This window comes from Mastomys coucha, unplaced genomic scaffold (assembly GCF_008632895.1).
Source record: "Mastomys coucha isolate ucsf_1 unplaced genomic scaffold, UCSF_Mcou_1 pScaffold20, whole genome shotgun sequence".
NCBI classification, from domain to species: domain Eukaryota; kingdom Metazoa; phylum Chordata; class Mammalia; order Rodentia; family Muridae; genus Mastomys; species Mastomys coucha.
In genome coordinates this window covers 23,607,756-23,623,841 of record NW_022196903.1, presented here as the reverse complement: position 1 = coordinate 23,623,841, position 16,086 = coordinate 23,607,756, and the positions used below count along the sequence as shown (strand labels likewise).

At 40.7% G+C, this 16,086-nt stretch overlaps 1 protein-coding gene across 1 annotated transcript in view; it reads right to left on the bottom strand.

The window, feature by feature from the left end:
- Positions 1-16,086, bottom strand: part of Snd1 (staphylococcal nuclease and tudor domain containing 1) — a 404,121-nt gene that overhangs the window by 214,083 nt on the left and 173,952 nt on the right. Inside the window, exon 12 of the mRNA XM_031381336.1 lies at positions 12,561-12,661. Within this exon, the coding sequence (XP_031237196.1) occupies positions 12,561-12,661 (101 nt within the window). The remainder of the gene's footprint in view (positions 1-12,560; positions 12,662-16,086) is intronic.

Sequence of the window (16,086 nt, the reverse complement as noted above, 5' to 3'; positions counted from 1 at the left end):
GCCCCACCTCCCCAAAGACCATAAAGCTTCTGGTATTCTTCAGAAAGAACTATAGGTAAGGAACTAGCCAAATGCCACTAGTTGTTTCAGAAAAAGCTATGCACTCCAGATGCAGGTTGCAAGGAAGCAGGGAATTAGTTGTGGTAGCAACTGGGGAGAAGATGCCTCATCCTTTGCCTCTTCACAGCAGAACTTGCCAGCTGCCATACTGCAGTTCCCAGGTAGCTAGAGTGACAACAACGCCCCCCCCCGCCCCCCGCCCCCCGCCAAGTGTACCTATCACTTGGAGTAAGGGAGGATAGTTCTCAGCCTCTCTGAAGAACAGGGACAAATAACTCATGACCATTATGACAAAACCAGGCCTACGTATCCAGTTTATTATTAGCCTGACATTAAACACCACTTAAAAACAAACAAAACCACCCACCCACACAAACACATACCCCAAGATGGAAAATTACACAATGGCATCTGGAATGATCAACTCTGATGGAGAAAGTGGAACTAGGCAGACTCCGTATCATCCAAATGAGGGATGGACAGTCCCAGGGCCTCTCTCACATCCCTGATGGTGTGTGCAAACACTGCTTTGAGCTGTGCTTCTGTCACAGTAAAGGACTGAGAATGACAATCTGGATTCTGGAAGGCTGTCAGGAGCACCAAGCACTACTGAACTCAATCAGTTTTGATAAGATAGAACAAAATTGTTTTGGCACACGTTGATTCTCAGGGAGAAAACTTAAATTAAGTTTTTGTCTTGTTTGGATGCTGGAGAAAAGGCAGAAAAGAATTCTCCACCTTGCCCCATTACAGTTCATGCTCACAGCCCAGTCAGCTGGCAGAAGAAAAGAGGGAGTATGCTTTTACTCTCCAGAATTTATTAGCACCTGGACCAAATCCAAGGTCTACCTTTATTGAGGCCTAAAGTGTGGCAGCTGCTGTAGACTTTCACTTCTACACAAAGTCTAGAAGGTCTATAATTAAGAGTTCTAGAAATAAGAGCCAGTAAAACTGAACTATACATGGAAACGAAAACATGGGTGGGGAATCAGGCCAAGGGTTTTTCTAAGGATTGAAATCCAGAATTTTCTGTTTTACTTAACTGAGTTGTCTTTCTAGGGTGAACGTTAAGGGGCTTTCAACCATCCCATTCCTTCCTTCCCTGTGAGGAGAGAGAAGTGACTTGGTTCCATGATTTGAAGTAGAAAATAAGTCACTAAAGGAGACTCTGTGGTCAACCTTCTCTTGAGCTGATGTTTCCATAGCTGCAGATTGTGCTAAATGACACACGAAGGAGCACAAACATTTCAGGGAGGGAAGGTTTGAACAGTTTCGGGGAGAGTGCAACACAGTTACGTCATGGTTTAAAAAGAAAAAGGATGTTGCCAATGCTAAGCTGATACTTAATTTCTTTAAGGATGAGGAGGATGGCCGGGAACTGTGAAGTGCTCTCCTTGCTCTTGACTTGACACCAATGGTTGATAAATCACAATTTCAACACAATGGAAGCACAAATGACAGCAACAGCCTGCTGACTATTTATTTGTAAGCAGATACATCAGGAGCTAAAGGCGCTACATGAAATCCACAGAAAAGCCCTTAAAAAGCAGACTCAAACTCTTCACCATTGTGACTGCTCTCAACATCTACCTTTATGTCTGAGCCCGTGATGTTTACACTAAATTTCTCCTAATTTCGTATCTCTCTATATTTTAATTCATTTTTACTGGAGTCAGAAAAATTCATAAAGGCTTCAAGACAGAGAAAGCCAGGCTGCCCAAGCCGTTACACTACGATGATAGTCTTCCACATTAGCCATTTCCTAGCTGGTAGGCACCTAGCGCACAAAGGGAAGGCAGCCAGCACAGTTCCTGGCTTCATTAAATTGCAATGGTATATGAAGTTTCTTGAAATGCTAAGAATAGCACAGTCTACTTGTCTACATTTGTGCAAGAACTTGGCAATCATTACTGTCTATGTGAACAAAGTGCTTTACTATCAAACAGAGGGTAAAATGTAGACCATAATCCAATAGGACATGTTTGTTTGGTGGTCTTTGGGAGGTGGTGTAGGATTTGAACACAGGACCTAAATATATTAGGCAAAGAAGCACTCTATCTCCCAGTGAGCACTCAGTTCAAGGAATGTGCAAAATAAATATTCTGATTTATTTGTTAGGGAATATTATCCGTGGTTGGGCTCATAAGTAAATGTGATAAACAAAAAAAGGATGGCACATAAAATATGAAAGAAAATTTGCTGTAAATCAGGAATATATGAAGAAAGGAATGGCTAGAAATGTGAGAGGGGGGACTGCGAGGAGAAACGCCATTATGACCGCTGAGTGGAGAGAATGCTCTGCTGAACATGAAAACACATTACCACATTTAATCTTTATAATAGCAGTTTTATAATAGCACTACTAGTATCTCTAACTTAGAGACAATAAGCTGAGACCCAAGATTATACAGCCATCTAACAGTAAAATAAGGGTTTTTAACTTCATATTTATTTACCTCCAAAGTCTAATGGGAATTAAAAAAAGCCACAAAGATCCAAGTGTCTTAACTGTGCTACTTCTGGGCCTGGGAGAGACAGAGAGAAAGCAAAGCTTTTTTTTTTAACCTTTCTGAAAATGTTTCTATAATTTCTGTTACTTTTTAAAAGACCACTGCAGCCAGTCTCTTAAGCAGTATCACAACTGGGAGATAGGAAAATCTGTAAAAACTCCATTCCTGTATCCCTCAACACATTTTACATATGCTTACCACGAGAATTAAGAGAAAAGGTTTGAAAAACAGCATTTAACGGACCCAGATGTTTTGGTTAGTGCCACATGTTCCTTCTTATTACATCAACTGCAGTAGTCATAGAGATAAAGGAGGAATGCTTGTTGTGGAAGGTCAGAAGGGCTATACTGAAAACTGTCCACAACTTGTCCTTTAAAAGGCCCCAACAAAATAAAGCAAAGATCTACCCAGAAACACAATAAAGCTCTAAAGAGAATGGACAGGTACAAAGCATGTCAACACCAAGTAAGAAACACACGCAGATTCTGAAAGATAGGAAGCAGAAGGGGTCAGACTGGTGCAGAAATGGCATGAACGCCAAGAAGACAGGAAACTGCAAATACAAAGGACCACATGGAGGAGGCTCTGAAGGCACAAGTAAACCACCAATCAGAAACCCAATTCAGAAGAGCTGGGCAGAGGGAGCACTCCGGAGTCTCCTTGACATCCACAGAATCACCAAGAACAGGGAGGTCTGGTCTAATACTTGGCAAAAATTCAACAAATATCTTTATAAACAGGCATGTTATTATAGGCATGTCTGCTATTCCATAATTGAATGTGTGATCCATAAAACAACGGTTGTTTGCAGAAAACACTAAAAAATAAGGCTCATGAGGACGAGCTGCAGGTTTTTCACTTAAGGCCATGGATCTTGTAGACTATGACTTACAAAAAGTACACTAGTAAAACTGCATCAAACACTGAATGTCTACTAGCAGGGTGCTTTAAATTCTGCAGGCTCTCTTGTCTCCTGCTCCTTCTAGATGAGATTTAAAGAGATGGATGTTTTGGAAACAGATCATTTTAATCAAACTAAAGAAAATGACACAGGGTTAGTTTCCCCCATTACGCCATTGTTTTCATATAAAAGGATTCACTTTCAGATTTTCTGCCTTCGCTGACAGCTTGCTACAGAGGTCACCCATACAACAGAAGACTAGAAGCCACTAAAGCTCTCATACCCTGTATGAAAAGAAGCTCAAACTACAGATTCCTCAATTTAGGGCTCCAGACTTGTAAGTCTTCATTACTTCACAACTCTCATAAAAATTGAGAAAGGTAGCCTTCATTTTCAGTCTTTGAGAAAAGCCTTTAAAAGAAAATGACTTCCAACTTGTTAGCAAAGCCAGACTCCAAATTATCAACCAGCAGGCTGTTTGTCCCAAAGAAACATGTGGTATATGCAGATAGTAGGAAATGTAACTTTGGAACTACCAGATGGCTTATGTGGCCTGAACAAAAAGCAGGGGAGAGTGAGGGACACCACAATGAAGCCAGTTTCTGTCCTGTAAAGTGCACTAAAGGTCCCAACAGAGCCCTGTCTGCCAAGACAATTGTACCGGGCTTTGAAATTTCCTGCTCCAGGGCTGATGTTCCGGGAGCACCTTATAAAGAAGGCTGCTTCTGACACAGCCTGCCCATCTCTCCCTTTCCCATCTGAGATGGTCAGGGAATCAACCTTGTGACAATGCAGAGAACATTGTCCTACTTCAACTATTAAGCATCTGCCTGTCTCCATAAATATAAGTCAAAGTACACAGAACACCTGGGGACTCGAGAAGAAAAGGAACAAAACAAACTAAGGGAACAAATCTGTCACAGATGAAACAGGTGTTCTTTTTTTAAGTAGTACTCAGAGATAATAAAACTGTGTTTATAAACGGGAAAGATGGTACTATAATAGTACATTTAAATAGAAATTAAAGTTCTAAAATACATCAACCAAAATAAAGTAAGCTACATCAATAGAACAGTGTGTAAATATTGTGAAGGTAGAAATCTTTCTGGTTTTACCAATACAGTTATGATGCCTTATACAGTACACACAATAAGTACACAAGCACTCTATACATACATGAAGAATCAACCCATGGGTAACTAAACGAATAAACAAATATGATGAATGAATAAGTGCCAACGTGAACGTAAGTCAACTAGCGTGACTGGCTGGGAAAACAAGGATGCTGGAGGATATAGCTGAGGTGTCTCTTACAATACTGAAGGGAAATGTAAAGGAAGGTCTCTAGAGAAAGTCATAGCAAAAGGTCAAATATACTTTACAGAAGTAAAGGAGAAAGCTAAACAGGGAGAAACTAATCCAAAATATAAGTTTTTAAACGTCTCCTAAAATCTAAGTGTGGTGCTGTGCACACTAGCACTCAGGAGTCTGAGGAAGGTGGACTGAGTTCAAGGTCAGCTTATGCTATATATATAGTAGAGCCCTGTCTCAAGAACAAATAAAACAAAAAGTAAACTGCCCAGTAAGTATGTAGCAGGAGAAAAAAATATACCTAATAACAACTTAAAAGCATTTCAGTAAACCAAACTTAAATAAATATATTGTATTTAAGACTTCAAAGTTCATAGAAGCTTTAAAAAATTCAGTTATTTTGAAGTCAGAATTAAGAGTTCAGCTCATATGAAGATAGTCCTAGACATGTAGTTATTCAGAAAGTTTGCTGCTCAACACATGAAAAAGAATGAAGGTTTTTCAGTGAGATGGAAAAAAAGGCCACAAAGAAAAACAGGAGGTAAGCAGTAGCTGCTTATGAGGAGCAGGAGAGGAGGTCAGGAGACCAACGCACACTTCTGTGCTCCACAGACCTCTCTGCCATAGGCTTCATCACTGCCATACTTTTTAGTCTAATATAATTCTAATGTCTAATGCAATTATATATTATAATTACTATAGAGGCAGAGTTAAACTTTTATGGACAAATTATAGAAGACGGTTAGGATGACAGAAGAGAAATGCAATAAATGCTATATATCATGATCAAAAGAAAAGTGTTTAAAAGGAGAAGAGGAGTTTGAGTTTGCCATTTCCCTTAACATTCAGAATAGAGAGCACACCAGTGCAACGGTGATCAGAAAGAAGTCAACTGAGCATTATAAGCCAAACTATCTGAAAGGTAACACCTAGGCCCTATCAAAGTGGTTGCCCTGGAGGCTCCTGAGCCCACTTGGAGAAGCAGGACAACAAGCAGGCAGGTTTCCCTGAGTGGCACCTCAGTGTTTTAGTCAGTTGCTGACTTATCTAATACTCATAAGAACTAGTTCTCCTATAAGAGTTCACCCAATTTCCAAATGGTAAGGTGAGGGCTCTGCAAGAGCCTGGCAAAAACTGGAATAAAACTTAACCTTTTATGCCTCAAATAATTAACACCTGTTTCTTGAAGAAAACTCCTCATAAATATTGTAAAGCTAGTTTATATCCAGGAGGAAAACAGGTGGAGTATGTCTGAAACCCTATACTTAGGCAGGAGAGTTAAGAGAACATCCTGCACTATATAGTAAGTTTGAAGTCAGTCTGGGCTATGGAGAAAGAATGAAGAGAAGAGGGGAAGAGAGAGAGAGAAGCGCAAACAACAGAGATTGCTTAGCAGTTACAGTCTTGTACTGATCTTACAAAGAACCTGAGCTAGGTGCCTGACAAACACATCTGGTAGTAGCTCCTGTTAGCTCTACCTCTAAGGGATCCAGAAGACTCTCCATCTCCTAGACCCAATAAACACGTATACTCCCAAGTGTGCATATTCTATACCATCCCTGACATAGTCATATATTTAAAAATGAAAATAATTTTAAGGGGTTAAAACGGTGGCTCAGTGGTTAAGGCTGTTCTTCCATAAGCTCTGGGTTCAATTCCTAGCACCTAGATGGTGCACTGACTCATAAGCACCTTTTATACTACCTCTTGGGGATCTGACACCCTCTTCTGGATTCCATGGACGCCAAGCTCCAGAGTGGTACCTAGACATGCATGCAGGCATCATATCAATACACATAACATTAAAGACTAACACCTAAGCTTCATGGTTCTTAAGCCTTAAGCCATCCCTTGTTGCACCAGCATCAATCAATATTCCAGGACAGTCTTCCCTGAGGATTAACTTACTGGGCTAAGGCAAAGCCTCATTGTCTCTCAGGCTCTCCATGCTTTGCTCTGGGAAAAGGAAAAGGAGAGTTCTAAATCAACTCAGGGAGTATATGCAAGTCCTCCACAGCCAGGCAGTCTACTCAATTGCTACTGTAAGAAGAAAAACAGGGAGAGAGAAAGCTCTCACGTAATTTATACATCCACAGGTGCCATTGTAAAATGCTGCACTGAAGCTCCATAAAGCAGTAATGGCTATCAACTAATCTGAAACCAAGGGCTTTAAAGAAGTAAGATTTGGCAGCCTGATCTGTTCAGTGACAGTCACAAAATATTTGATCCAAAGAGACAGATTTGTCTGAAACTCAACACTATCTTCCAGACTCCAGTCCTGAATTTGTTCAACTGTCATGCTCTTGTGGGACAAGTCTCTTCAAATGACTGCTATACTTGATTTATCAAAGAATAGAGACAACTGTTTTCCCAAGCATTGTTAGCTATTTATTGACAGAGACAAAAACCAATGGAAGTCTTTCTATTACACAAAGTGAAAATTGCATTCATCAAGTAGCCGTGCCTCCCAGAAAACAAGCTAAACATCTCTTTTAAATGCAGGCAGGGTTGGGGCTCAGTCAGAAAAGACAACTTCAAGAGGCTACTTTCTTTCCATGTGTAGTTTGAAAGAGAAATAAGTACTGCTATACTTTAGGATTTAAAACTTAGGGGGAGACTGGCTGACAGGGAAAGCCTCAAAGCTACAGAACTCTGGAGATTGTATGATACTTACTCTTATAGTGATGGGGTGATTGGAGGAGTGGGGAGAACCAACTAGGATTGAAAAAGGTTAACTCTAGCAGAGTAAAACAAGACTTAGCCCAAGGCTTCAGTGGAACAGCTGGAACAAAAGTGTTCCTGAGAAATCAAAAAGTCAGCCTTTTCCTTGAGAGTTCAGAAGTCTGGCTCATGTGACTACAGGAGAGTGAAGCTCTATCCATGAAGAATCCACAAAGACAGAAGGGAATTCACAAAGGCAGATCTGCTAGCTAGTACTCAGAGCTAAGAGGTCACCCAGAAGCCAGAAGCACACATATTGTGGACAGTTCCTAGGATGGCAAGGCCCTATAACTCAACACTGGTACCAAGATGAGAGGCAGAGGCAGAGGCAGTGAAGGGGCCAAGAAGGGTGACACAGGGACACACAGAAACATAGAGCAAAAGTGTTACATAAACCCAAGCCATCTCTCTCAGAAAGCGAGGCTGTAAGGGATGAACCCGCATCTTCCCACTGTTTGTTTTTCATATTCCACCAATGAACCGCTCCTTACTTCCAACATTTCCTATCAGTTTAAAATATGCCATGTACTGAGAAACAGTGGGGAAATGGCTTGGTTTACAAATGTATCTTGATGTATGACTGATTTGCAGGCTGAAGTGGGGAGATGGTGAGAGAGAGTGTGTGTTTGTGTGAAGCTTAACCTTTGTTATAATTTTAGTTGTCTTTAATAAAAGCAGTCTTATAATACTTTCTTTGAATATGTGATATGCAGAAATATAAGCTATGAGTTAATAGGTTTTATGGATTTGCCAAATTGGAGCTCAAAGTAATTGGGAAGTCCAGCACAGGGAAAGGTCACCCCAGAAAAATCTCACTTTTCAAGAAAGCACTGGCAAGAAGGAAAGAATGAGATTTTAATCACTGCAGCTAATTACATAGAAGACTAAATCACAAGAAGAGTTATTTAAGTGTCTTAAATACAATAAAAAGTAATTAACAGGCAGCGCCATCTTGACAGCTTCACATCACAAACCAGGCCTAAAAAGATCAGCTAATTCCCAACCCGGGAGCGAGAGAATGAGAAAGGACTCAAGGTTTGGTCTTTTTATTTTTTATTTAAACTGTTTTGATTAACAGCTAACAGCTCTTGCCAACTCCACAGTGAAGTTAATCAAAATTTAATCTATTAGAGGAATGATGAACCCTGTTTGCATTGATTCCCTTGAGGGGACACGAGGAGCTGAAGCCCAGCTGACACCTGCAAGAGCCCACAGGGGCCCAAGAAGCGCCGCCCTTCCATAGAAACATCATGAGGGAAACCATAAGGGTTCCACTGAGCCCTACTGAGAATACAGACAGTGCACACATTTTGCATGTGTGGTACCTCTAAAAGTCCTCTTTGAAGTAGCCCTTTGCAAGACACCATCTCATCTGCCTCTTCTTTTCTTGTTCCCCTGATCATCAACTTCAAGGGAGCTCCTCTAGTCAGGAGTCTGAACAATGGAGAGCCAAGAAGTGTGGGGCAGGCCTCATGTAGGCACATAAGTCTGCAGAGTCATTTAGATGGCTCTCTTCTTCACTCCACACCACACACTGACAAGACAGGGCAAAGCCTGCCATCCAGAAAGAAAAGGCTCACCACACAACATCTTTAACCCTTCCCTTAACATACCCACACAGCCCAAGATCGGAGCAAATGTGGGGAAAGTGCTTGAGAAAGGGTCAGAGAGTCACTTTCACAAACCTGAACACCTCACTGAATTTATTCACTCATTTACTTTGTTCCAAAGTCAAGATTTCACTGCTTGTGCTTGTATTTTAATTATGTGTTTCCTTAAATGTCACGTTAAGCAGTGAAATATAAGCATACAGGGAACGTTTATGAAAAAACTCACATGCCTTAAAAGCTGAATAGAGAGAAGCAGCTTTCAAATGGCTGAAAATAAATGAGGCACACAACTATTAAAGAACAAAAAACCAAAAAACAAAAGGCAGCTGGGCAGTGATGGTGCACACCTTTAATCCCAGCACTTGTGAGGCAGAGGCAGGCGGATTTCTGAGTTTGAGTTCAAGGCCAGCCTGGTCTACAGAGTGAGTCCAGGACAGCCAGGGATATACAAAGAAACCCTGTCTCCTCCCCCACGCCCTCAAAAAGGGCAAAAAAGTGTTCAGAATTATAAGGTTCTGTTATTAGTATTTCTGAATCCTCATTTCAGATATGCTGTTCACTGGGACACCAAGAGACCTCTGTTTCTCATGTACTAGTGATCTGAAAATATGATCCAGTGAGATGGCTCAATGGGTCAGGGGCTGCTAAAGTCTGAAAGCTAAGTCTGATCCCTGGAACCTACATGGTAAAAAGAGGGAAATTGTTCAAGGTGTCCTCTGACCTCCACATGAACACTGTGGCAGATGCAGGTCCTACCACCCACATACAGGAAAATCTTTGCTTAGGCAAAATCTTCCTCTCTACATAGTGGTTTTAAATAACTAACCATTAAGTCAGATAAAGGGTTCTTAATACAGATTATTTCTGAATATACGCTAAATGCTTGAATTTTATTAATGACTCAATTGTCTACATTATTATTTTATGTTTATTTTAAACTAAAGAAAATTCGGGGGGGGGGGTTAGGAGAAAAGTAAACACAAACTAAGATGAAGAGAAAGCAAGTCCTTTCTGTGGGATGTAGAAAGCAAGTCTGGAGGTTCACCTGCTAGGGAAAGCCTACCTTTATCACCAAGCTTCTAGAACAAGGAAAGGAGGGAACTTTCAGATCCTAGTCCTGTTAGATAGAAACAAACCCAAGGTGGGTGGAAAGATGGCTTAGCCTAAAAGCCTTTCCTTGGCTGAAGACCTGGATTTGATCTCCAGAATCCAAGATGAAGAACAGACTCCTGAAGTTGTCCTCTGACCTCTACACATGTCCTCCCCACTGCCACCAAGCAACAAACAAACAAAACTGTACCATCCAGGAATGAAATATTCAAACACTCCTATGCCTGTTTCCTAAAGAGACCTTCACTCAATTACAGTTAACAAATAATTCAACAAATTTCTTGTACTATCATCTGATGGCTACTGGAGCTTTGACTAGAGTAGACGAGACAAAATTGCCCAATGCCAGGATGATAACAGTCTAGGGAATGATAGTGTCAAAGATATTGGTAATTTCTAATGTCAAGACTGTATCAAGTCTCTGTTTTCTGGATACACCAAGTACAGGATAAATAGGAGACTCAAAGAACTGAATGGTCAAAAAGCAGGTGACTGAACCAAAACAAACTAATAATTGGAATAAATATTTCTCAAAAGAAGGCATACAAATGACCATATTAAAACATACTCACTATACTAGTGATAAGACAAACAAAAAATGTAAGCCAAAGGGACAATGAGATATTGTCTCTACCCATTCAGAAGAGCAGAAGAGTCATCATCAGAACAGTTCCCATGCGGAAAGGCTCCAAGAGCTGGGGAAGAGGGCTCTCAGCACTGTTGGCAGAGTGTAACTAGCACAGCCATTACAGAAAACTGGGCAAGTGCCCCTCTCTCATTCCACCTAGCCGGTCCACTTCTGGTGGACTAATTAAGAACCTGTCCAGTTTGAGGGAGTGATAAATCAAACTTGAAGGCCTAAGTCACAGGCACAGCCACAACTTTCCACAATGTGGAAACACTTTAAAGTTGGCTGTCATGGATTATCCTAAAAATTTAAGAATACCAAAAAGCCAGTCCCTGAACATCTGATTTTAGGCAGTGTAAAGTTATTTTTAAATCTACTTTGGTGGTATGTAAGTGAGATAATCTACTCTGATGAAGTGTTAAACTATGGTGGAGACCATCTGCCAAAAATAAAGATGTACGTTTGCACAGACGTAAAACGGTTTCCCCAGTAATTAGGAAGCAGGAACAGCAGTCTACAGAGGCAAGTCCTGCTTCATCCAGTCACAATTTAATACAGGGGAATACTAACTGCCAGCATTTCCCAATGCAGAACCACTCACTCACTTTAAAGAATTGGTGATAAACCGGCAATAACGATTGTAAGATATTTGGACAGAATGATGACTAAAGTATCACATAGTTTTCCACATTTCTAGACACTATCTAGCCTGTGAGAAGCTGGCTCCTTATAAAAGCTGTGCTGGTGTGACGGTATTGATATCAATTGCCTACACTGAGACTGCCCCACAGAAATGAAGCGTACAATCGCTGTGTGAACGTTAGCAACATTAATAAACACAGGAGTGGGAACTGCCTAAAAATAGTCCTTTCCAAATGCAAAGGCAGCAATGAAGGGAGAGGCTCCCGCCTGACAGGAGAGCTCTAGGAGCAACAAAGTGAACCGCTGTAACTTGTATGCAGTTCTCCTACCCAGCTTCACTGCACACGCAGTAAGACAATCTCTGCTTTCCTGAAAGCCCCATTCTTCGCCTCCCCTTAAAAGATGGGGAAAATACCAGTTTGGTAACAAACAGCACTTAAGATTGTTAAGAAGACATGGAAACAATGACCATGCTGGTACATTTTATGCAAAGTAAGAGTTGCTACTGGGAACTGACTGATTGTTTTAATATTTATCGTGAAAGCATGGCTCAGCAGGCTTCCTCCTTCCTCCGTCAGATGCCTCTCTGGAAAGATTCTGCTCATCAGCCAGGCTACCCAGAAACCTTAGAATATAGCTGGGGCACAGCCACTATATTATCTCTATACAAAGAAATGACCAGTTATCCTGTCTCTCATTTTTCTTCCCTAATTTATTAACATTCTAAAACAACATGAAGAAGCTCTAACTAGTTTTGGAGAGTACCTACAACAGCTTGATACTCAATAAATAGCATTATTAATAGTAATAATGTACTTCATAGGGCCAAGCACACAGAGCCCAATAAATTTTAATAATAACAATAATGGAAATAAGTGATTAGCTAATGAGTGATTATAAAGTGCTTTACAAATATAGTGCTACACAGGCACAGAATTATAATCCACTGGGTTAAGTCAAGAGAAAGCAAGCATGGGGGTGGGGTGGGGGTGAGGGATTGACTGAGCAGAGTAGAGTAGTCAGCTACTTAAAACCAAAGTCAAGTCTCGGCCAGGTGTAACACTCACATTCCTCCAATGGTGACAGTGGCACAGGTACGCTCTGAAAAGGCAGGCACCGTTTCTGTGGCTGGGCTGGCTGGTCTAATGTAGTCCACAGTCACATTGACCTGGAAAGAAATAATTGAGCAAGTTAGGTTTGGAGTCTATCACAGTTCACTAGCAGTCATGGCACATGCACATTCAGTTCAGGTGGACTTTATGGATCTAGGATTAAAAACAACAAAAGGCAAACTAACACATAGCAGAAAGATCTCCAAAAGACATATTGAATAAAGGATAGATCACAGAATATAGAAAAAGCTCTTTTTGGGGTTTTTTGTTTTTGTTTTTCCGAGACCAGGTTTCTCTGTATAGCTCTGGTTGTCCTGGAACTCAATCTGTAGACCAGGCTGAACTGGAACTCAGAAATCCACCTGTCTCTGCCTCCCAAGTGCTGGGATTAAAGGAGTGTACCAACCACTGTCTGGCCAGAAAAAGCTCTTGAAGCTCAAAAGGACAATTTGATTAAGAAATGCCACAGGACTCAACTCAAAGACAATGTATAGATGATGAGAAAACATTGGCATCGACGTTCCACTCTAAATGTCACTAGGTAATTGCAATTTTAAGCAATGAAACATGACCCGAGGACTGGGCTTAGTAATAAAATACTTGGCTACCATGTACAAGATTCTTATATTCAATCTGCAGCATTGCAAAAATGTTCCCCCACACATAGACTATATGCTTAATAGTACAGACAAACTCCAGATCAGGAATCACACGATGGTTTTAAAAGAGTATGAAACAGAAGAATTCTTATTCACACCTGCTGGAAATATAAAACACATGGGCATCAAACATTGGAATTAATTTCAGTAGTTCCTTAAACAACTAAGCATAAACTTTATGCAGAAATATGAGTCTTTGAAATTTACTTGAGAGTTGAAAATTTGTCCACAATGAAATCTATACATGGAAGTTAACAGCAGCTTTGTTCATAGCTGACAAAAACTAGAGACAACCATGATAACCATCTGGAGATTAATAGAAACTGGAAAATCCTGATGGATATTATTTGGCACAAAAATGATATGCCATGCCATTGACAAGACACAGAAAACCAACAAATGCCTATTATTAAATGCAAGCAGCCTATCTGCAAAGACCCCTACTACAGGGTCTCAATGGTCTAACACTGCTTGTCAATTGTCAATTTTAGGAAATCAATCAATCCCACTCCCCTCTCTCTCTCTCTCTCTCTCTCTCTCTCTCTCTCTCTCTCTCTCTCTCTCTCTCTCTCTCTTTCTCTCTCTCTCTCCACTGCACATAGGCAGGGGTTGGGGCACAGAATGCATAGAAAGTCTATATATTCTGTTCAGTTTTGGTATAAACCAAAAACCACTATCAAAGTATAGTTTATATTTAAATAGAAATCAAGCTGGGCAATGGTGGTCCATACCTTTAATCCCAGTGCTCAGGAGGCAGAGGCATGCTGATCTAGCTAGTTCGAGGCCAGCCAGGGCCACAAGGAGAAATTCTGTATCAACAACTATCCCCCGCAACTCCCGCTCCCCCCCCCCAAAAAAAAAGGAAAAAAAAGAAAAAGGAAATTAAGAAAAACAATAACACAAAGAAGTTAATTGGTTAAAGAAGAAAAGCTCCAATGAAATTCCACTTAATTGACAAGGGTGGTAAAAATCTTTAGAGAACACCAGATGGTATAGCAAAATACTTCTTAGACCATTTATGTATCAAAATACCTGTGTCCAAATATATGACTTGCCTCTTCAGAGAGACTGCATGTGATTTCAGTCTGCCCTAACTACTTCTGGACCAAGTGAAGAACTATCAAGAAGAACAAGATGGCAATCACAAGGATGCTTGGATCTGATTTCACAGTGTGTAAATCAAAGTGACACAGCTAACTAGGTCTAATAGCAACACAGATGGAGTCAGGAGCATTCGTGGGGGAATTCGGGGCATGCCAGGAAAGAAGAGAGCAGAAGCATCTTTAGGTTTTCAATGAACAAAGGACATACATGCAAATAGGAAGCTGCAGGCATAAAATGAGAATACTGTAAAATAAATAAATGTGGATAAACTGAACAATACTATTTCTTTGTGACATGGTTTAATATAAACCTATTTATGTGTCACAACCAATTACATGGGATCCATTAGGAAACATTAGGTCGTATCTGTATCCTTGGTTTGGGCCAAGCTTTATCTATTACTCTAAAGACAAACCCTGACTCAAGCAGCATGAAGCCATTCCTGAGTGCAGAATGCCTTTTCTCAGCACATCAACAGTTCTTAGCTTAGCCTAAAGACATCATACTGTATAGTCATGAAGTTCAGCCACATTTCTGGTCAGCTTCATTACAATACTTTCACTCTATCCTTCACAAATGTTTAAGGAAAAAAAAAAAAAAAAACAAGGAAGGACTCAGTAGATGTCTCAGAGGTGAAGTGCTTCCCACAAACACATAAGGATTTGAATTCTACCCCAAGCACCCATCTAAAAGAGAAAGAGGCCAACAGCACGTGCATGTAAACTCAGCACTGGGCAGTAGAGACAAGATGTTCCCTGGGGCTTGCTGGATAGTCAGTCTACCCAAATTGGTGAGCTCTAGGTTCAAAGAGAGAACTGCTTCAAGATTAAGGAGAGCCTCTCCTCCCACTGGCCATTCTCTACTATACATATGCTGCTGGAGCAATTAGTCCCACCATGTGTACTCTTTGGTTTGGTTGGTGGTTTAGTCCCTGGGAGCTCTGAGGGTACTAGTTAGTTCATATTGTTGTTCCTACTATGGGGCTGCAAACCCTTCAGTTCCTTGGGTCCTTTCTCTAACTCCTTCATTGGGGACCCTGTACTCAGTTCAATGGATGGCTGTGAGCCTCTACTTCTGTATTAGTCAGGTACTGTCAGAGCCTCTCAGAAAACAGCTATATCAGGCTGGAGGAGAGGCCCTTGGCCCTATGAAGGTTCTATGCCCCAGTGTAGGGGGATGCCAGGGCAAGTAAGCAGGAGAGGGTGGGGTGGCAAGAGGGGGAGGGAACAGGGATTTGTTCTTCTTGTTTTTTGGTTTTTTTGGAGGGGAAACTGGGAAAGGAGATATCGTATGACAGGTAAATAAAGAAAATATCTAATAAAAAAAAGAAAAGAGGAAATAAGAAAAAAAAAGAATAAGGAGAACTGAGGAAGACATCTGATGATGACCTCTACCTAGTCTCTACAAACATCTACACACACATATACAAAATGTACACATATTTTTCAGAAAATACAGACAGACATCTTAAACTTTCAACTGTCAAATTACAAACCTGATCATATTTTTTTTAAGATTTATTTTCTTTTTTTAAATAGATGTTTTCTTTATTTACAATATATATCTCTTTTCCCAGGATCCCCTCCAAAAAATGAAAGAAAAAAATAAAATAAAAAAAAAGAAAAAACAAAAACTAAAACAAACTCCTGTTCCCTCCCTTCTCCCCCTGCTCACCACCCCACCCCCTGATCATACTTTTAAATTTGGGAGGCGGGGGG